The sequence below is a fragment of the Myotis lucifugus genome, unplaced genomic scaffold (assembly GCF_000147115.1).
Source record: "Myotis lucifugus unplaced genomic scaffold, Myoluc2.0 scaffold_41, whole genome shotgun sequence".
NCBI lineage: Eukaryota > Metazoa > Chordata > Mammalia > Chiroptera > Vespertilionidae > Myotis > Myotis lucifugus.
The window spans coordinates 4,860,951-4,881,836 of NW_005871089.1; the positions used below are offsets into that span (position 1 = coordinate 4,860,951).

General features: G+C 48.3%; 1 protein-coding gene across 2 annotated transcripts; it reads left to right on the forward strand.

Annotated features, from left to right (window-relative positions):
* The first annotated feature begins 4,445 nt into the window (after positions 1-4,445).
* On the forward strand, positions 4,446-19,496 carry TBC1D21 (TBC1 domain family member 21). Of its 2 annotated transcripts, XM_006087846.1 has the most exons (11): positions 4,446-4,581; positions 13,250-13,357; positions 13,492-13,595; positions 14,877-14,971; positions 15,495-15,605; positions 15,730-15,830; positions 16,830-16,926; positions 17,151-17,251; positions 18,239-18,355; positions 19,002-19,085; positions 19,464-19,496. In XM_006087846.1, the coding sequence occupies exons 1-11, from the start codon at positions 4,522-4,524 to the stop codon at positions 19,494-19,496; spliced, it is 1,011 nt and encodes a 336-aa protein (XP_006087908.1). In that variant the 5' UTR covers positions 4,446-4,521. The 2 variants fall into 2 exon arrangements, with proteins under 2 accessions (XP_006087908.1, XP_006087909.1); XM_006087847.1 differs by lacking the exon at positions 13,250-13,357 and having other exon boundaries at positions 4,522-4,581.
* The last annotated feature ends 1,390 nt before the right edge of the window (positions 19,497-20,886 follow it).

Sequence of the window (20,886 nt, forward strand, 5' to 3'; positions counted from 1 at the left end):
ATTTCTCTCCATGAACAGTCCCTGGAGTTCGCTGGACTTTCTTGTCCGTTTCCCTCTCCATTTCACTCTTTCCGTCCTCGTAACAGCTCGGTTGTTACACTTCCCCTCTCCCTCTTCCGACCATCACCACTTGTTCTGGTTGGGACTGAACAACTCCTTGACTATCTGGAGAAGGAGTTATAGCAAACTCCCTGCTCCCTGCTGGGCGGATCACAGTCCCCTGAGGCAGCAAGGGTTGGAAGTGCCCATTTCTGCCAACAGGACTCCAGAGGCAGCTCCATGTGATACAGAGGCAGCCTGGCTAGTGGCAAAGCTCGGTTAAGCTAGGAGGTTACTGGCTCCCCTACTTACTGGCTAAGTGATCCCGAGTAAGTAATGCAACCTCTGTGACCTGTTCCCTTCCAGAGTGGTCAGGGTTGGCACTGGCATATGGAAAGCACCTCACCTGAGGTCTATAGCAAATGCCCTACAGAAGGTAGCTGTGGTTGGGACAAGAGGGGGCTTCTGGCGGCCAAATAAGCAGTAGACATGACAGCAGTAAAGACTCAGGCTGGGCTCGGTGAGAGTCAGAGCCACACACATGATGGTTCCCCAGGAGCCTGGGCTGAGGGAGGGAGTCCTTTCGGAGCAGGAGTGAGCTTGTGGAGGTGCAGCCTCAGCTGAGCGCCTCCCTTTTGCTGACTGTGGTGGCTTCTTCTCAGAGTTGCTTCTCTGAGTTATTTCTGGTGTCCATGACAGCTGGGTGGGAGGTGACAGAGGAGAAGTTCGGAGCAAGTGAGAGTGTCCTAAGATGATGGAGATGGTCCAAAATGCAGCAACTAAAACCCAGTGGCACTCCAACTAGCTCAGGGGACTCAGGGTGACTGGGCTGGCTGTTGCTCTGGGGAATTCCAACTACCTCACGCTCAGAAGAGAGCTGTCTCCAGCCCGCATCTCCGCTCCTCTCCCGCTGGTGACACATGATGTGAGGCTGTCTCCCGCATCATCAGAGACGCCGAGCTCAGAGGGGTGAGGGAGGAAAACCTGCTGCCGAATCTAAACTGGTCCTGGCTCCCACAGTGAGAGCCAAAGAGGAAAGCATGGCTTTGGCACAGATGGTCGTTGGCACTTCTCTATGAAATGAAATCGGAAAGCACGGGATTTACACCTAGAACTAAGTGCCCCGGACTTAGACTGTCGTGGGTAGGTGTCCTTTGAAGGGGGCTCACTGATAACTGATAACGTGTCATGTTGTGCCGACATGAAGGGAACAGGAGGGAACTCAGTTTCTAACAACGGCCTCATCCTGCTTTCGTGGTGATCCTGGCCTAAGTTCCTGGAGAAATGCAGAGAAACCGCAGATGAGCTTTGAACCTCGCACTGATGTTACTGCAAGCCCCGCGGAGGCAGGCAGAACCTTGGTTCCTGGGTAGTTCATAGAGATTTTGTGGATATGTCTTGGGCATTAGTAACACTAATGGTGATGCTGAGGTTCATAGTTTCTCCCAGGCGTTTAGTGTCCCCTGTTCTCCAGGCCTCCGCCGGGCTCTTCACACACACACACACACACACACACACACACACACACTGCCTCACTCACTCTTCAGTTCCATGAGGCATTATCAACATATGAGTATGAGGACACTGAGACTCAGAAAGTTAAGAGACGGTATCAAGCAAATGACACCTGTTGCCACCCTTCTAGGGCGGAGCCGCACTGCATGGTGGGGCACCAATAGCACAGCAATGCCTGCACCAGGGGCTGCATCCCAGATTGTCAACCCACTGCATGGCTCACTGGTGTCGTAGTTGTCAAGAAGACATGACTCATCCAGGCACTGGTGGGAACAATGTTTTACTACATGGAGAAGGGACAGAACAGGATCAGCTTCAATCGTGGGCTTTGGTCCCCATGCCAGCGGTCTCGTCCCACAGCTGACACAGGTGACAGTCTGCTTACCCTCCGGCCCCACTCACGCTGCAGATGAAGGACCCCACTCCCTCCCCCCACAGGAGCAGACATGGCAGTGGGCTTGCCAGGTGTCATATGACACACACACTTAAGTAGAATAAAGGAGCACACATTGAGTCTGGAGCAGAGAAAGACATTCCACACAAGGCCCTAAGCCCAGCACAGGCTGTGAAGGCTCCTATCAGTGAGAAATAGTTCCTGGTCCAAGGCCCACTCTTCTGCAGCCCAGCAGGGGTGAAAAGACTGTGCCTCCCAAAAGGTGAGACCAAGTCACATGGTTTGTGGGAGACAGAATCAGAATTTTAATCTGGGTTTTTCTCAGAACATGAACACTGAACTCCTGAGGATGAGAGGGGCTCCCCCAGGCACCTTCCAAGTCAGCCCTGCGGCCTCACCACCACACCCCAATGCACAGTCACACTCCTCAGAGCAGGCAACGCCGGAGGCTTCTCCCTCCCAGGATTTCCTTAATGCAAATTCTAGTTCTCTCCTGCCTTGATCCACACTGTAATAGCAAAGTAATGTTTTTAAACCTGGGATTCTTGCACCCTAAAAATCCCCATGTACAGAAATTTAAAGCAAAAAACTGGATTCCCATCAGAGAGGGGGTAATGCATAAAAGAAAAGTAATATAGGGGAATCTAAAGAATTAGAACAATTTTGCAAATAAAAGGACCTGTTAAGGACCACTCAGCCCTGGAGGAAATGAAATTGATGTGTGTAAACCCCTTGTAAGAACCAGAAAAGGGAGAAAGGGAATCAGAAACCCTCTTGCTTCACGCAGTGTCTGCAGCCCTGTTTGAGTATTAAGCCTCCACGTGGTTGCTCTGAGGCTTTTGTAACATGACCAAACTGCACTGACTAACTTGGGGCAGAGTTATTATCTAAAGTTTGCAGAGAAGGAGCCAGAGGTGAACGGAAATTCAGTAGATGATCTATGTCCATCATGTTCATTTTAGAAGCCACATCGGATTTGGCACTCAGATTTTCCAGCTCCCTGTCTGATCCTCAGCTTCTTAGGATTCGTTGCAGTTAATTCTCAGTTGTCAACATAGTTCATGTGGTAGAACAGAGGCATAGATCATCCCCAATGTCAAGTAATGCCCATTCCTCGCCTCCTGCTCTGGACATTGGCTTTGGACGCTTCTTGAGACCTTAGAATGAAGGCACCCTGTGTGGGAGGTGGTCCTGTCCTTTCTCCACCTCCTCCCTACTCAAAGCCACTTCACCTCCTGCTCCGTGAAGACCTGGGGGCAGCAGATGAAGGGGAAGAGGCTATAATGCTTCCCTGGGTTGGGACGGGGTAGCGGAGGGAGGCAGAGATACAGCATTTTTATTTAAAAGGCCTCATGCAGTGCCACAAACTTTCAGGATAGGACAGTAAAGAGACAATTGTGTCCACTGGAGACTTCCATATGGACGCTGATTCATGATGTCAATAGGAATGTGAAAGCCAGAGGCTGACACCTTCTGATGTCATGGCTGGGGGACCCATAGCTAAGGAGGGAGAAGCATCCAAATTTGAGGTCAGAGTCCAAATTCCAACTCCAAGCTCCTGATTCAAATTTGGTTGGTCTAATTACTGTCATCGCCCAACAGTTAAGGAGACTTAGAGCCAGATGACTTGCACGGCCAGGACCTGAGTAGAAATGCAAGTGATGCTTAAGGTGGAGAACTGGTGATGTTGAAGCCAAGAGGAGCCGACTCCCCAGGGTCATTCAACCAATATTGAGCACCAGCCCAGTGCCAGGCGGCCGGAAAAGTACAAAAGAATCAGACATTGACCCTGGTCGGAAGGAACTCAGGGCTCCGTATAGAAATCTCTGTAATACACACAGAGGTGAGATCTGAGAGCTTCGTTTATTTTTCCATTCAGTTAAGTCATTCATTCAGTCACTCAGGCACTTTCTTAAGTGCTCTGGATATAAAGGTAAATTAAACTGGTGTCTACCCTCTGGAGCTACCATTTAAATACTGAATTGTAGTTACCCAGAAGCTTTTCAAAGTATAGTTCCCAGGCCCCAGCCCAGATGCCCTGATTCTGAATGTCTGGAAGTTGCACTGAAGAAATCTGAAGCTCCAATTCTAGGTGTTCTCCAGGTTTGAGTCCTGGTCTTGTGGGATAACAAATGAAGGGACTCTAGAGATGGGAGAGCCAGAGATAGAGAGAAAGGCTTCCTGGCCCACCTCTGCCAGGAAGCCCTCCCTGACCACCCCAGCACACCCCAGGACATGGTCTGCATGTCTTAATCCCAACCTCCTGTAGGTACTGTGGTTTTCCTAGATGACTGGTAGGTTTAGTCCCCATGGCTCCTGGATGTGTCTTACCTTTGAAGCTGAGAACTCCCATGTTCCAAGGTCATTATGATGAGGGTTCTAGGGGCCTTGTGACACACAGCTGGCTGGCTCTGTTCAAGTGTGGGAGGTCAGGAGAGGCCCAGTTCCCCCTGGGAATGCAACTCATCCCCCAAAATGAAGACCACTTTCCCTACTAATTAAGTATCATTTAAAGCTCTAAGTAAGCTCTGGATAGAGCGTAGAGGGTGCTTTGAAGACAACCAGCAGGAGCCATGACCACCCTCTCTCCCGAAAACAGCCTCTCTGCCAGGCTGTCGGCCTCCTTCATCCTGGTGCGTGTTCATCAGCTCCAAGTCCCTCCCTCCCCAACCTCTGGTTTGTATTAAGCCATCCCCCACAATCCCCCACGGGGTGGGAAAGACGGGAACTGTGAGCTGACCTAGAAAGGTAGGTTGTACCTTGGTCTCATCATCAGCACCAACAACAGGACTGAGAAACACAGGTCCCCTTTCACCCTTCTCTCCAAACCAGTGTCACCTTTTCCTCATTTGTGACATTCCAACTGATGAGCTTTACATTTGCAAGTTCAGTCTTAAAGATGCTGATTAATTTTCCTTGGTGCTATTGCCAACAATTTTGGTATGCTGCCACCAGGTGGCAGTAATGCTTTTATTAGTGGTGCTTCCGAGCCTAGTTAGTAAGATAGATTTATTCATTAGAAGTCCGCCTCAGTCATAAAAATTGTCCACACGGTATATTTTTCAAAATTATAGTAACTAATTATAATTTCAAGTCTCGTTAATCATAATGATTAAGAGAGTGATAAAAGAGTAGTAATCCAAAATGGGCCCCCTCTCCCTGAATTTTAAATGTTATTGCTTCATTGCAGATTATTACCGGGCCTTGATTTGAATTTTCTTCATATCTTTCTTCATTTCTCTGAACTTCAAGAAGATAATAATAAAACAACAAGCTTTCACATAGCATCTATAATGTACAATGACTATTCTAAATGCTTTATAGCCACTTATTCTCATCATAACTCTATAAGATGGATGATGCTATTCATCTTATAAATGAAAACGTTGAGGCACAGAGAGTAAATAAACTTGCCTACACAGCTACTAAGTGGCAGAGCTGGTATTTAGGTGTAGACAGTGGGCTACAGAGTCCATTTTCTTTTTCCCCCATTGATTTTTAGAGAAAGCAGGAGGGAGGGAGGGGAGAGAAAGAGAGAGAAACATCAATGTGAAGCAAACATCAATTTGTTACCTCCCACATGTGCCCTGACTGAGGCTGGGATCGAACCTGCAACCCAGGTACGTGCCCTTGACTGGGAATTGAACCCAAGACCCTTCAGTGTGCAGGCCTACACTCTAACCACTGAGAAACACAGGCGAGGGCAGGAAGTCCATCTTCTAATTCAGTGATTCTCAAGAGTGGCGCTCAAACCTGCAGCATCAGCATCAATTAAGAAATGCAGATTCTTGTGTTTTAACAAACCTTCTGGGTGATTCTGATGTGCAGCTAACTTTGAGAACCACTGTTTTAAACCATTCTGTTCATCAGCATGCTATATTGATGATATACCCTCCACACCTGGGTTATTGCTCATCACCTGGGTAACTTTCAAGTGCACTTACTGCCCCCTCCCAATTTTAATATGCGTGCCTCCTTGGGCCCCCCACCTCTCTCCTGGGTGAGAGCCATTGACGTGGTAAGCCATAGTTACTGTTGGGAGTGTGTCTTGTCCTTCAAGTGAACTGGAGTGTAAAAGAGGTTAAGAACCTTAAGCAGAGTCAATGACCCTTCCCAGGCTTTCTTGAGGGCTCTGTTTCTGAGTATTCAGAGCAATGTGGCATCAAAGACATTCATAGAAAGTTTTTCTGACCCTCCAGTGGATTTCCTATTTTATTAAAAGTATTAGTGGAAATTCTTAACCCAGTGATGCAGAAGGGAAGGGAGGGTGGGGAGATGTACACCTGCAGCCAAGGTCTGTGGCAGCAGGAAGCCCCTTTCTCCAGGGGAAGCATGGCCAAGGCTTCCCCAGGTTTGCTGGAGGGGAGTTTTAGCCTGCTTGTGCACATCATGAAGTAGGAGACTTCCACAACTGCTCCGCCTAGCAGTGTTCTTCTCGGGGGACTAGAAAAGCAGCTACTGCATTGCTGAAGCATATCCAGCTTGTGTACAACATAGTTCCCCCTCCCTGGCCACCAGGCTATTCTACCCAGATGGGTTGTGCAGGGCCTTAAGGAATAGGGAATATGGGTGAATGAAGGTGGATTTGAGAAGCCATGGAGCTGGCAGTCCCCATCATTTTGAAGGACCTCAGATACAGGCTCTATGATTTCTGGAAGAGACAGGTGTTGTGGATGTAGTAGGAGAAGGGATGGAGGGGGCTTTCATGAGGAAATTTTCACCTCCAGCCCTCTGCATGTCAACAAACTTCTGGTGTTTGTCCTTGGCTTGCTAGCAAATGTCTCAGACTTCTTGTGGGTGGCCTATCGTTAGCTAAGGTTTGGGGTAAATGGCATAGAGAAAAGGAGTTTCCTGGAAGGAGAAAACAGTGACCTTTTATAAACAAATTCAGTGCTGACAAGGTAGGCACATGGCCCATTGTTATTGGTAGATGGTTAGTAATCCAAATTCTTAAAGAAGGCAGCAGATGACTTACTGTGATGTTTCTAATTATTTCTCCTTATTGTGTCGATGTCATGTCTTTTATTGCTGTGTGCTGTGTATATTACTTTGATTACTTTGCCACTCTTTTATTGTGTTTGTCTCTTTCTTCATATATTTATTTATCTTTCTAAGGCATTTGATTTTAACATATACCTTTTGCTAACAGCTTGTGTAGATGTATATTTTTTTAATTCAAACTGAAAATTCTTGCCTCTTGTCTGTCCTTCCTGGTGGCATGGCATTGGGGTTCAGCACCCTGACTCTTGCACTAAACAAGTCTGGGTTCAAGTCTCAGCTCTGAAACTGGCTGTGTGACTTCAAATATGCTAATTAGCCCTCCTATAGTTTCCTGGCCTATAAAACAGTGTAATAACTACACCTACCTTATAGATGGGTGATAAGGTTAAACAAGTTAATATATTTAAACTAGAGGCCTGGTGCACGAAATTCGCACATGGGGAGGGTCCCTAGGCCTGGCTGGCAATCAGGGCCCATTGGGGCCTACCAGCTGTCGTCCGGGGCCGCCCTTTCCCAGCTGCCAGCTGCCAGCTGAGGCCTTCCTTTGTTCTGCATCGACCCCTGGTGGTCAGCACACATCATAGTGAGCGATTGAACTCCCAAGGAGACGCTTTGCATATTAGCCTTTTATATATATAGACTAGAGGCCCAGTGCACAAAAATTTGTGCACTCAGGGGTAGGGGGTCCCTGTGCCCTCTCGCAGTCTGGGACCCCTCGGGGGTGACCACTTGCTGGCTTAGGCCTGCTCCCTGGGGGATTGGGCCTAAGCTGGAAATCAGACATCCCTCTGGCAGCCCGGCAACCCTCGGGGGATGCCCACTTGCCAGCAGGGAGCAGACCTAAGCAGCAGTCGGACATCCTTAGCGCTGCTGAGGAGGCAGGAGAGGCTCCCACCACCACCGCTGTACTGGCAGCCATCAGCCTGGCTTGTGGCTGAGCAGAGCTCCCCGCTGTGAGAGCACACTGACCACCAGGGGGCAGCTCCTGCATTGAGCGTCTGCCCCCTGGTGGTCAGTGTGTGTCATAGTGACCAGTCATTCCCAGTCTTTCTGCTGTTAGGGACAGTTTGCATATTACCCTTTTACTATATAGGATAGAGGCCTGGTGCACGGGTGGGGGCCGGCTGGTTTGCTCTGAAGGGTGATCCAGATCAGGGTGGGGGTCCCGCTTGGGTGCCTGGCCAGCCTGGGTGAGGGGTTGATGGCTGTTTGCAGCTGGTCACAACCCCTTCAGGGTGGGGGTCCCCACTGGGGTTCCTGGCCAGTCTGGGTGAGGGGCTGAGGGCCATTTTCAGGCTGGCAGGAGACTGAAGCTCCCAGCCTCTTTTTTTTTTTTTTCTGGGATTTATTTACCTTCTATAGCTGTCACTGAAGCTGAGAGCCAGCTCCAGCTCTGAGGCTGTGGCTGGCTGAAAGCAGATATCTGGGTTTGTTTAGCTTCTATAATTGAAACTCTGTTACCATCACTGGCGCTCTAAGCTCTGAGCCCGCTGCCGGCTGAAAGCAGGTTTCTGGGTTTGTTTAGCTTCTATAATTGCAACATTGTTGCATCTGGAGCTCAGAGCTGGGCTGCGGCAGGCGGGGAACCTTGGCTTCCTCTGTCACTGGAGCAAGCAAGCCTCATGTTCGCTTTAGCTGCGTGGCTGCCGGCCGCCATCTTGGTTGGCAGTTAATTTGCATATCTCGCTGATTAGCCAATGGGAAGGGTAGCGAAGTTATGGTTAATTACCATGTTTCTCTATTATTAGATAGGATAAGCACTATGTTAAGCACTGACTCTCCGACATCCCCCGAGGGGTCCAACATTGCGAGAGGGCGCAGGCCAAGCCGAGGTACCCCACTGGTGCACAATCAGGGCTGGAGAGGGATGCGGGAGGTTGGCCAGCCAGGGAGGGACTGCGGGAGGACTCCAGGGCGTGTCTGGCCCATCTCACTCAGTCCCAATCGGCCGGACCCCAGCAACAACCTAACCTAACAGTCAGAGCATCTGCTCCCTGGTGGTCAGTGCGCATCATAGTGACTGGTCGACTGGTTGACTGCCCCCTGGTGGTCAGTGCACGTCATAGCAAACAGTTGAGTGGCCTTAGCATATCATTAGCATATTATGCTTTGATTGGTTGAATGACTGACTGTTCGACCGGACACTTAGCATATTAGGCTTTTATTATATAGGATTGCTTAGAAAAGTGTCTGGCCCATCACTGATGCTTTTAAGTGTTTACAACTAATAAGAGAATGTAATGAATTTGTATTCAAAATTAATTTTTTGAATTTCTGTTCTTTTTATGCCTTATGATTTCATTACTTCCCTGTTGTTTTTGTATTATTAAAATGAGTTGGAAGAAAACTGTATGGTTCCTATCAATCTCTAATATTTAAAGTAAAAAATGAAACAATTTTCTCTGTCTCCATCTTCAAATCAAATAAAGAAACTGAATTTTCAGTTTAAAATCTTCCCACAAAGAAAACTCCAGGCCTCGATGGCTTTCACTGCTGAGTTGTACCAAACACTGAGGAACGAAATAGTAGCAAGTCTACAAAAACTCTTCAAAAACTTGAAAAGCACAAATGCATTCCTACTCATTCTATAAAGTCAACATTACCCTAACACTAAAATTAAAGAAACTGCAAGAAAATTATAGGCCAATATCTCTCATGAACATGGATGGAAAAATCCTAAATAAGATTTTAGCAAATAGAATCCAATGATATGTAGGAAGGATAATATATGATCACCAAATGGATTTATCCCATTTCCATAGAGGCAGAATATCATGTAAAAAAAAAAATCAAACATTCAGTCCTGAAAAAACTCTCAACAAACTAGAAAGATAAGGGCACTTTCTCAATCTGATAAAGGGCAGCTACAATTATCATATGGCATCATGAAAGCCTGAATGCTTTTCTGCTAAGATTGGGAACAAAAGAAAGATGTCTGCTCTCACTACTTTTATTCAACATTATACCTGAATTTCTAGCCAGTGCATAAGACAGGAAAAAGAAATAAGGCATCCAGCCTGGGAAGGAAGAAGTTATTAAACTGCCCTTGTCCAAAGAAAAATGATCGTCTATGTCAGGGTTGGCAAACTTGGTCTGTAAAGGTCAAGTAGTAAGTATTTTAGTTTTTGTGTGTTGTTTCTGTTGCAACTACTTAACTCTGCCATCATAGCACAAAAACAGCCATAAACAATGCATGAATGAATGGGCATGGCTGTGTGCCTATAAAACTTTATATAAAAAAATACAAGTTGGAGGCAGATTTGGCCCATGGGTCATAGTTTCAAATCCTTGGCCTGTATAATAAGTCCCACATAATCCATAAAACAAAAACAAAAGACCATACTAGAACTAATAAGTGAGCTTAGCAAGTTTCCGAATATAAGATCAATATATAAAAATCTATTGTATATACTAACAATGAACAATTGGAAGTTGAAATTTTAAAAATAACACCTTTTACAATAACATCCAAAAAAAGAAATATTTAGGGATAAATCTAACAAAATACATGAATAACCTATATACTGAAGTCTACATAACATTACTGAGAGAAGAAATTTAAAGAGACCTAAATAAATGGAAAAATATACTGTGTTTGTGGGTCAGAAGATTCAATAGTGTTATCAATTCTCCCTAAATTGATCTATAAATTTAATACAATCCCCATCAAATTCACAGCTGTCTTTATTATAGAAATTAACCAACTGGCTGAAATTCATTTGGAAATGAATTCCTAAAGTTCATGCATTTCCTTTTTTTAATATATATTTTTTATTGATTTCAGAGAGGAAGGAAGAGGGAGAGAGAGATAGAACCATCAATGTTGAGAGAGAATCATTGATCTGCTGCCTCCTGCACGCCCCAAACTGGGGATGAAGCCCACAACCCGGGCATGTGCAGGAATTGAACCTAGGACCGTTCAGTGTGCAGGCCGACACTCTATCCACTGAGCCAAACCGGCTAGGGCATGCATTTCCTGTTATAATTAGGAATCTGGGACACAGCCCAGCTTTGGCTCTCTCCTCCTACGTCTAGTACTGCCACAGTGCACGCTGAGTTGCAGTCTCTAAGTACAGGTATGAAACATGACAGCTGTCGGAGGGCAGAAGCCTGGCTCTGATTGGCTCAGATGAGTGTCCATGCAGTAGGTGCAAGGCAATGGGGAAGACCCGGCTTCCCAGGGTTAGGCCAACACTAAGATTTTTTTGTACCTTCTTGGGCCCATCTGTCCTATTTTGGTTCAGAAGATAGAGAACGCATAGAGAAGATAGAATGACTCAGTCCCAGGGGAACTGATCACCCAAGGGAAAGTGGGAAATAGGGCAAATAAACCATCACTGCGGTGGTCACTGCCATGGCTCCAAAAGGCAAAGGGCACCAGAGCTGGATGCTGCTGGCACACGGGCTCAGAACAGCTTCTTGGGCTAGTGTGCACTGCAGAATGCGAAACAGAGGCAGGAGGAAGGGAAGACTCAAGATGCAGGACCAGGGTGGCCACACGGGGCAGCTTTTGTGACTGGAGCATTTAGAGAGAGCCATTCCAGGGAAGGCTGTCTTGCTTGGTGACTCTTTTTTACTATTCTGAAGCGTCATATAGTTTACCACCATTCCATCAGTGTTTCTTTGCAGTGACTGCATTGGCCATTCATTGGAATGCAAGGGAAATTGACTCCGTGTTGCAAAATGAAAGGTGAAACATGTTTTTCTTAAAATGCAAAAGGTTTTAGAAAATACATTATTAAAATGTATTATTCAACCCATCCCTACCAAACACGGACTTAATGAAAATTATTTCAAACTTGGGCCTATGGGTTCTTGTTTTTCATTTCCAGTGCTGTTTTACCATCTAATACCTTCCTACTCATATGGTCAATGGACCAGCAGAGTCAGCAATCCCCTGGGAGCTTGTTAGAAATGCATCATCTTGCCCTACCCGGTTTGGCTCAGTGGATAGAGCATCGGCCGGTGGACTGAAGGGTCCTGGTTTGGATTCAGGTCAAGGGCAGATGCCTGGGTTGTGGGTTCAATCCCCAGTAGGCGGTGTGCAGGGGGCACTAATCAATGATTTTCTCTCATCATTGATGTTTCTATCTCTCCCTCTCTCCCTCTTCCTCTCTGAAATCAATAAAAATATATATTTTTTAAAAGAAATGCATCATTTTGGTTCCACCCTAGACCGGCTGAGTCATAATCTGCATTTTAAAGATTCTCAGGTGACTTGTTTGCAAATTTAAATTTGAGTCACATGCATGCATATTCAGGTGCATATTAATGGGAGGTCATTTTCATAAGAACTTTAACTTCTTGTTATTGTTTTATGAGCATTTTTAATTACTTTGTATGCAGTGTACCCATTCCCCCCCCAAACACACACACACACCTTAATTAGTGCTTATTTTATATTTTTATTATGAAAGCAACATATATCATTATAGAAAAGTTTGGAAATACAATAAAAAGGAAAAAGTACTTATAATCTTATCATTCCAAAATAATCACTGTCACCTTGGCCAGTGTGGCTCAGTTGGTTGAACGTCATCCCATGCACCAAGAGGTCACCAGTTTCCTGGCCAGGGCACAGACCCGGGTTTCAGGTTCAATTCTGGTCAGGGCACTTATGGGAGGCAACCCATCGATGTTTCTCTCTCACATAAATATTTCTCTCTCTCTCTCTTTCTCCTATCTCTCTCTCTTTCTCTCCCCTCTCCCTCCAACCCCTTTCTCTCTCTAAAATTAATAAAACATATTTTTAAATAATAATAATCATTGTTAGTTTTAGATAGCTTTTTTGGTATTTTTTAGTCTTCTAACAATTTTATAGTTAACTCACTATGTATTTGAGTCTATAAGATGTAGTTTTATAATATATAACAGATATTTATGGAGGATAGATAGTACATAGAGAAGATAGATACTGAATGTGCAATTTTGTATTCTGCTTTTTTCTGTTAACATTTATATTTTTCCAGATTATTCATCCTTGTAAGCATTGTTTTATATGCTTCATAATATTCCATTGAGTACATAAACCATGGTTTACGTAACTATTCCCTTATTGTATAACACTTAGAGCACTTGCATTTTTCATTTTGGTAAGTAGTGTGCAATGAAAATTATTGTGCATACAGCATTTTAATATATTTTTTCAGTAATTTTTTCAGGATAAATTTCCAGAAATGAGTCAGAGACTACTGTGAGCTTAGATTCACATTGCAAAATCCGGAGTATATCATTTAAAAATCACACTGAAAAGAAAAGCCAAAGGTCCCTAACAGAAGGCTACGTGGTTGTCCTCAACAGGTGAAGAGAAAGCCGCCCATTGACAAGACAGAATGGGATGGCTTCTTTGACGAGAACGGTCAGTTGGCCAAGTCACGAGACTTCATTTGTGTTAACATCCTGGAAAGGGTATGGTCCCCAAGCCTGGGTCTTCCCCTGGAACTAGGGAGCATGGGTGGGCAAGGGGGAAGGTGGCATTGGGAGGGGCTCTTTTGGCAGGCATTCAGAGAACCATGACTTCTCACTCCCCATCCCGACTTCAGGGTCTGCACCCCTTCGTGAGGACAGAAGCCTGGAAGTTCCTCACGGGCTACTACTCATGGCAGAGTTCCCAGGATGAGCGGCTCACAGTGGACAGTACAAGGAGGTAGAACATTCCAGATCCTACAGGGAAGGGTGGGTGGTAGCACAGTGGGGAGGGGGTGCTCACCCCAGCGTGGCTTTAAATAGACTTTAAACAGACTTCTCATTCTGAGTGGCACAATCCCCATGGTACTCCTGACCCAGGGCCCACACACAGAATGGGCCTTCACCAGCCCTGCCCAGTTCTATTTACCAGCCCACATACTAGCGAGACATGGGCTTGACCCCAGCAACTGCTCTCGTCCCATCCCCCACCCCCTCCCCATGACATCCCATCCTTCCCCTGGGCCTGTGCAGCCTAGGGATGTGGAGATTGACGTGCAGGGTGAGTTGGAGGAAAATCCAGGGCAGTAGGCGGTCTGAGGGCCAGCTGGGGAGTGCTGAGACAAGAGCCCACCTGTTAGTTTCCTGAGGCTGCTTTAACAAAGCACTACCAACCAGGTGTCCTACCACAGTAGAAATATATTCTTTCAGTTCTGGAGGCCAGAAGCCCAAAAGCAAGGGCCTGGCAGGGCCTCTCTCCCTCAGAAGGCTCTATGGGAGCACCCTTCCTTGTCTCTTGAAGGTTCTGGGGGCTCCAGACGTTCCTTGGCGTGTGGCTGCATCACTGCAGTCTATGCCTCCGTGGTCACATGGCCTTCTGCCTCCTCCCTATCTCTCTCCTCTGTGTATCTCTTATATGGACACTTGTCATTGGATTTAGAGCCCAACTAGGTAATTAAGAATGAGCTCATCTTGAGAGTCTTAATTATATCTGCAAAGACCTTTTTTTTAAAAATTGTTTTATTGCTTAAAGTATTACAAAGGCTATTACATATGTCTCCTTTTTTCCCCCTGCAAAGACCCTTTTTAAAATAAGGATACATTCACAAGTTCCAGAGGTTAGGGCATGGACATGGGGGACACCATTCAACCTCATTGTGATGATGGGCACATAAACCCCTCATTCAATCCTTATAATTCTGAGGCATAGGTGCTAGTGCTATCCCACTCTACAAATGAGGAACCTGAAGCTTAGAGAGGGAAAGTGAGGTCGCCAAGGCTTGACCCTAGTTGCAGACCCCAGTTATTAAGTTGTGAAGCCAGGATTCAGGTGTGGCCATCGGACTGCAGAACCATGAGGTTAATCTCGTCCCCATCTGCACTCCAGGTGCATAGAAGAGCATGGTTAGGGCTGGCACAGGCAGAGGGGAGGGCGGCATCCCAGACAGTGGGCACAGCCCAGGGTCCCTAGACTTGCTGGGAGGAAAGGCTGCCTGATTTAGCTTCAGTCCTCTTCTCATAGGAAAAATTATGAAGCTTTATGCCAGATGTATGAGAAGATTCGGCCCCTTCTGGAAAACCTGCACCGGAACTTCACAGAGACTCGGAATAACATCGGTGAGCAGACTGGGGTGGGAGGGCTGTGCAGAGGGGACTGCTGGAAGCCATCTCTGAGCCCTCCTCAGTCTTGTGGGGGTACTTACCCAGTTCCTGGGAGCTGTCTTGACATGTGCTTGAAATTTTCCCAGCTAAACCGTGGTTAGTCCATCCACCCACCTCTACTGGGTGCCCCTAGATGCCCATGGGGCATGGTGTTTCCATGGGTGCATGCTGTTCCTGCTGGTTTGTCTTCATCTCTTCTCACCTTGGTCTAGAGAACCAGGCTGGATTTGAATTGGATGAAGGGGTCACAGACCTGGCAGAGGGTTCAGCCTGGTCAAAAATTTGGAAGTGGGAAGAAACCCAGGCAGGTCAGGGTGTGGTGAGAGAGAGAGTCTGGGGTGGGGGTGGGGGAGGGGGTGGAGGCTGATGTTCCTTTCAAAGCTTCCTGCCTGGGTTGGTTGGGGGAAATAAACTCACCCATTGACCTGCTGCTGGAGGTGATCTGGTGCTACCCTCCTGTCCCTTGCTTGCAATCTAGCATATGACATCCAGAAACTCTACGACAAAGATCCCCTGGGCAACGTCCTTATTGACAAGAAGAAGCTGGAGAAGATCCTGCTCCTGAGCTATGTCTGCAACACTCAGGCAGGTGTGCCACAGCGCTGAGCCTCCCCCAGGGCCCCTCTTCTCAATTCCTTGCTGGAATTCCTTCCCTGCCCAAGCCCAGGCTCTGCCCTCCTACTCAGCCCCTCCTAACTGGCCCCTCCCCCCAGAGTACCAGCAGGGCTTCCATGAGATGGTGATGCTCTTCCAGCTGATGGTGGAACATGACCATGAGACCTTCTGGCTCTTCCAATTCTTCCTGCAGAAAACGGTGAGGGTTCGGCCTGAGCTGAGGGCCTCCCCTTCCCCCGCTAAATCTTTAAACAACCCCTAGAGGTTAGGCAGGCATTGGCAACCCCAGCCTTTTCCTCTAGCCCTGGAACAGCTCTTTGGGTCCCAGAGGAGCCTAGAAGTGTGTTCCCCAGTGCAGTGTGTTCTAGGGTTGGGGTGGCAAGCATTGGAGTTGTGGAGGGGGCTGGAGTGATGCTCTGGGTCCAGCTCTCACCAAACCTTGAAAGGGTGTGACTGACAAGGCCCAGTGACGGCACCCACTTCTGGCATTCCTCTCCCAAAACATGCTCTGCTTCCATAAATATTCCATGGCTCCTCACACCTTCAGAATAAAATCCAATGACCTCAGCCAGGCATTCAATCCTCCATCGTCAGGCTGCTCTCACGGCTCCTTTCACATGACCTGTACTCCAGGCACACCGGGGACGTGGGGTTACCCAGATGCACACCGCGCTGTCCAGGCTAAAGGCTTTTGAAATTGCTGCTTCATAGAAAGAATTCCTCATGATCCATGAGAGGCTTCCCAGAACCCACCCTCATCCTTTCCTCCCCATGCAACAGTGTGCATACATGCTTCCCTGGTCCTGCCTCTGACCCCCAGCATGTGTGCAGAGAAATAACTGGGCTCACTGCATCGTGAGCCACACTTGAAACATCTCTGCATCCCTCTCTCTCTCTCTTTCTCTCTCTCTCTCACACACACACACACACACACACACACACACATATGCACATGTACATGCACACACACAGGTGCACATATATATACAGATGGATACACTGGCACACACAGACCACATAGACGCAGGCATGATGTGTGCACACATACATACACAATACCCAGACTTATACAGAGACATGGGCTCAGCCTGGAGCCAGACATACAGAGGCTCCCTGGAATTGGAGAGCAGGGCTGGCTTTCCTGGTGCCCTCAAGCCCAGAGGACTTAGTTTCCCTCCCTCCCACCCATCTTTCACAGGAGCACAGCTGTGTCATCAACATCGGGGTTGGCAAGAACCTAGACATGCTCAACAACCTGATCAGCTTCCTGGACCCTGTGTTTGCTAAGCACCTAAGTGAGTGGACAGGGTTCATCTCAATGGGGTTGGAATCTGGACAGTTGAAAATCCACCACAAACCATCTCCAAGGGCAGTTGGAAAAATGATAGCCAAGCATCCTGTGTTTCCCAAGTGTTTGGTATGCTCTGGTGTCTGGCTGTCTGTTTCAGCTCCCTTGTGTGTGTCATCCGTTTTCTCTGATTATGGCCTCCTGGCTGGCACCCCATTTCTCTCCCTACAGAAGGAAAGGGTGCAGGGGCTGTGCAGTCCCTCTTCCCCTGGTTCTGCCTCTGCTTCCAGCGCGCTTTCAAGTCCTTTGATGATGTCTGGAGGCTCTGGGAGGTGAGGTGCTCTGCTGGGGGCAGAAGCGATAGGCCCCACCCCTCAGGCAGGCAGCAGGAGAGCTCTTGTTGCTGGCTTTGGATGGAGTCCAGGTGCTCAGGGTTTATTGGGTCAGTGACCCTGCTCCTGCCCAATAAGGAGGAGGCCAGAGCATCAGTTCATCCATCTGTTCATGCAGTCCCACCAACTTCACCTCTCTGGGCAGTCAGGGCAGAAGAAGGGGCCTTACAGCCTATGCTGTGGACACCTGGCCTGCAGCTCACTTCCCTGCCTCCTGCCAAGTGCTTCACTCTGCTCTCATTCCCTCATCTCCCCGTTCCTCTGTCTTCCCATCCACCTGGGTGCTAGCTCCTTGCTGAGCCTTCCCTCTGGAGGAGGTGGGTCCCCCCACACAGGTTGCACCTGCAGTCCTTTGATTCCAGTCCCCATGGCCATCAGCAGATGAACCTCCCCTAGAACACACCCACCCCTCGTCACTGCCCTGTCTGGTGGCCTCCATTGTCTGCAGGACCCAGCCCAACGTTTAGCCTGGACGGTTTAGCCCTATGACTCAACCCTGACTCCCTCCTCCCTCCTGACCTGCTGGTCTCCATGCCCAAGTTGATACCACCCACAGGACTTTGGTGACACCTGTACTATTGACATCAACCATTGCTTTGCTGAAGCTCCACTCAAATGTTACCTGGTTGTTCTCTGCCCTCTCTCTACCTCCCTCTCCCCTCCCCATTCCTCTCCCCAATTTCTCCCTTCCTCCTCCACTCCCCCAGGAGCCAGCTCAATGCCTAGAATCCCAGAGGTAGCTGTGAGCACTTGTCTGAGTGAGTGAGTGAGTGAGTGAGTGAGTGAGTGAGTGAGTGAATGAGCAAGTCAGCAGTGAGGCCCAGGAATGTCTAACCCTGGGCATGTGGGTGGTGGGTACCTCACCATCTTAAGGGCAGTGCAGTCTCAGGCCACAGGGCACAGACCAAGACTTGCCTTCCTGAGCAGGTTCTGCTGACGGGGAAGCCCTGCAGAAACTTCCAGGTGCTGGTGGCCTACAGCCTGCTGCAGATGGTGCGTGAGCAGGTCCTGAAGGAAAGCATGGCTGGCGATGACATCCTCCTGGTGAGAGCACCCTCTGGTCAAGCCCAGCCCACGCTCCTGGGGACCCCCCCACCCCGCACCTTCCCGGCTGAAGGCCCCAGGCTCGCAGGGAGCTGGGCTTCGGTGCCCTCTTTGCCCTGGGAAGGATCATGAGGGAGCTGCCATGTCCCGAGCACCACACTGAGTGCTTTACAGATGCGCTCATTTGAGCTTCACAACAAGCCTGACCCAGAGTGATGCCCATCGTCATCTTCACCCCATGGATCATATGAGGAGTCCAAGGCCTTGACTGGTACTTAACCACTAGGCTTGGCTGCTTCACAGTTAATCTCTTGGCTCTAGCGTCCTCCTGTGGCAAAAGACCTACAGTTTCCCAAAATTTCTAACCAGTGCTAAAGTCTTCATTCAAAAACATCTTAGATGGCACCCCAGTTATAAAACAAGTCCAACTTGGCAACCCATGAGACCCTCAGTGGAACCCCAGGACTCCCTAGATCTCAGTATGAAAACTACAGTTACCATCTCTCCAAAATATAATTCCCAGTGTTGAAATTTCAAGCACTGTGCCAGGTGGGTTAGGAAAAGATCCAGTGGCCCCAGCAACAGCCATGGTAGCAGCTTTGTCCCCTCAGCCTATGCCTGCTTCCTCCGCCTTCTCCCCGCACAGGCCTGCAACAACCTGGTCGACCTTGATGCCGACGAGCTGATCTCTGCTGCCTGCTTGGTTTATGCGGAGCTCATCCAGAAGGATGTAAGTTGCCCCGATTATTTGTCCTTCTCCTCTTCCTTTTCCAAGAAGCCTTCCCTGATCTCCAACCCCAGCCCATGGCAGGTATATTCAGCTTCAGAGACAGTTTGTCACCAACCACATTATCTGTCACCAACCCACAGGGGCTCTCTGGCGTGGTCTTTTCGCTGTTTGCACATGTAACTCATGCCTCGTCTAGCAGACTGCGCTTCCCAAAAGCACAGCCCTCACCTGTTGTTCCCTGTGTCCATCCCAGTGGATCTGGGCCTAGGACTGAGCACCCAGGGACTCAAGAGAATGTCACTGGCCGGATGAACTGAAGTATGAGAGCAGCAGACCAATGTCTGTTTCCCTCAACCTGCCAGACCCTCCTCTTCCCAGGTTCCAAAGCCATTAAAGGATTTCTTTCTCTGAGGACACACACAATGGACAGATGCCCTCAGTGGACAAGACAAAGTTGGTGCTTCAGCCGTGAGGTCAGGATCAATTCCGCTGGGGTGTTAGGGTGAGGGCATAGTTAATACAAGTGCAATACAAACAGCCTTCTGGAGTCAGTCTGTGGTGGGCAGTATGTGCCGGGTGCTGAGGGTAGACAGGATTGTCCAATGAGAAAAGAGGCCTAGGAGGGGAGAAGAGAGATTGCAAGGCTGGAGGCGTAAATGCTGGGAAGAGATTGGATGGGTTGGGTCAGCAACTCTTCTGTGGCTATGAATTTTCCAAGGTGGCAACGGTTCTGCACCGAGAAGAAAATGGTTAAGGGTCTAACCAACTCCAGGAGCCTTCCCACCTCCTGTGGAAGAGAGTTGAATGGTCTAATAGGCTGTTCAATCCACTGGACTCAGTCCTGAGAGGGGTTGGCATCTCCCATTCCTCCTCTTACTCCCAACACACCAATCCCACACTAGGCTGTTTCTCCAGGGCTCCCCAGCAGTTTGTAGGACAAAGCCCAAATCTCTGTGTAGCAGGTGATTCCACTCCTGGTTTCAAAGCCTCCCTCACATGCACCTTCATTTCTCAGTCTGAAAATATCTCCTCAAATTGAACTCTCCTTTTCAGCCTTATTCAGTCTCCCCAGAGAATGCCACCTTTTCCCTGGCCAGGCAGTTCAGTCTCTCCCTGGGGCAGAGACTCAGCCACCCACTCTCCCCAGGCGAGGCCAAAGCCTAGAGCAGTGGTTCTCAACCTTTCTAATGCCGCGACCCTTTAATACAGTTCCTCATGTTGTGGTGACCCCCAATTTCATTGTTACAAATTGAACATAATTAAAGCATAGTGATTAATCACAAAAACAATATGTAATTATATATGTGTTGGTCTTAGGCGACCCCTGTGAAAGGGTCGTTCGACCCCCAACGGGTCGTGACCCACAGGTTGAGAACCACTGGCCCAGAGCCTCCTGCCCAGCCTGCCCATGCCCTGAGGGGTACCTGAGGGCCGACATGAATATTGACCAGAAAGAGCTGGGGTTGGTCAGTGCCCCTATAGCTGCTCGGTAAGTGTGTGCACATGTGTACACACACACACACACACACACACACACACACACACAGCCCTGCCCAGGGGCTACCATTTTTCAGAGATGGCTGATGGATGAGCAGAGGGATCCATTGGTTTTACTGTGGATCCTGGCCCTTGGGGGTGAGAGATAACCATCCTCCCACTCTTCAGCCAGCTGCCCCACCCTTCTGCTCCCATCCTATCACTCTCAGTGACCATCACACCAAAGGCACAATGCTGCCAATTCTGTCTGGTCTCCTCCCCTCAGGTGACAATCTCCCAGAATTCATTGCGAAGATTCATATAC

What these genes read in the sequence shown, in the direction of transcription:
- TBC1D21 (XM_006087846.1), top strand. Translation starts at nt 4,522, where the DNA reads ATGACCACCCTCTCTCCCGAAAACAGCCTCTCTGCCAGGCTGTCGGCC. An exon ending in ATGTCTGGAGGCTCTGGGAG is followed by an intron (nt 17,252 to 18,238) that starts GTGAGGTGCTCT and finishes CTTCCTGAGCAG; the next exon opens with GTTCTGCTGACGGGGAAGCC. An exon ending in CTGGCGATGACATCCTCCTG is followed by an intron (nt 18,356 to 19,001) that starts GTGAGAGCACCC and finishes CTCCCCGCACAG; the next exon opens with GCCTGCAACAACCTGGTCGA.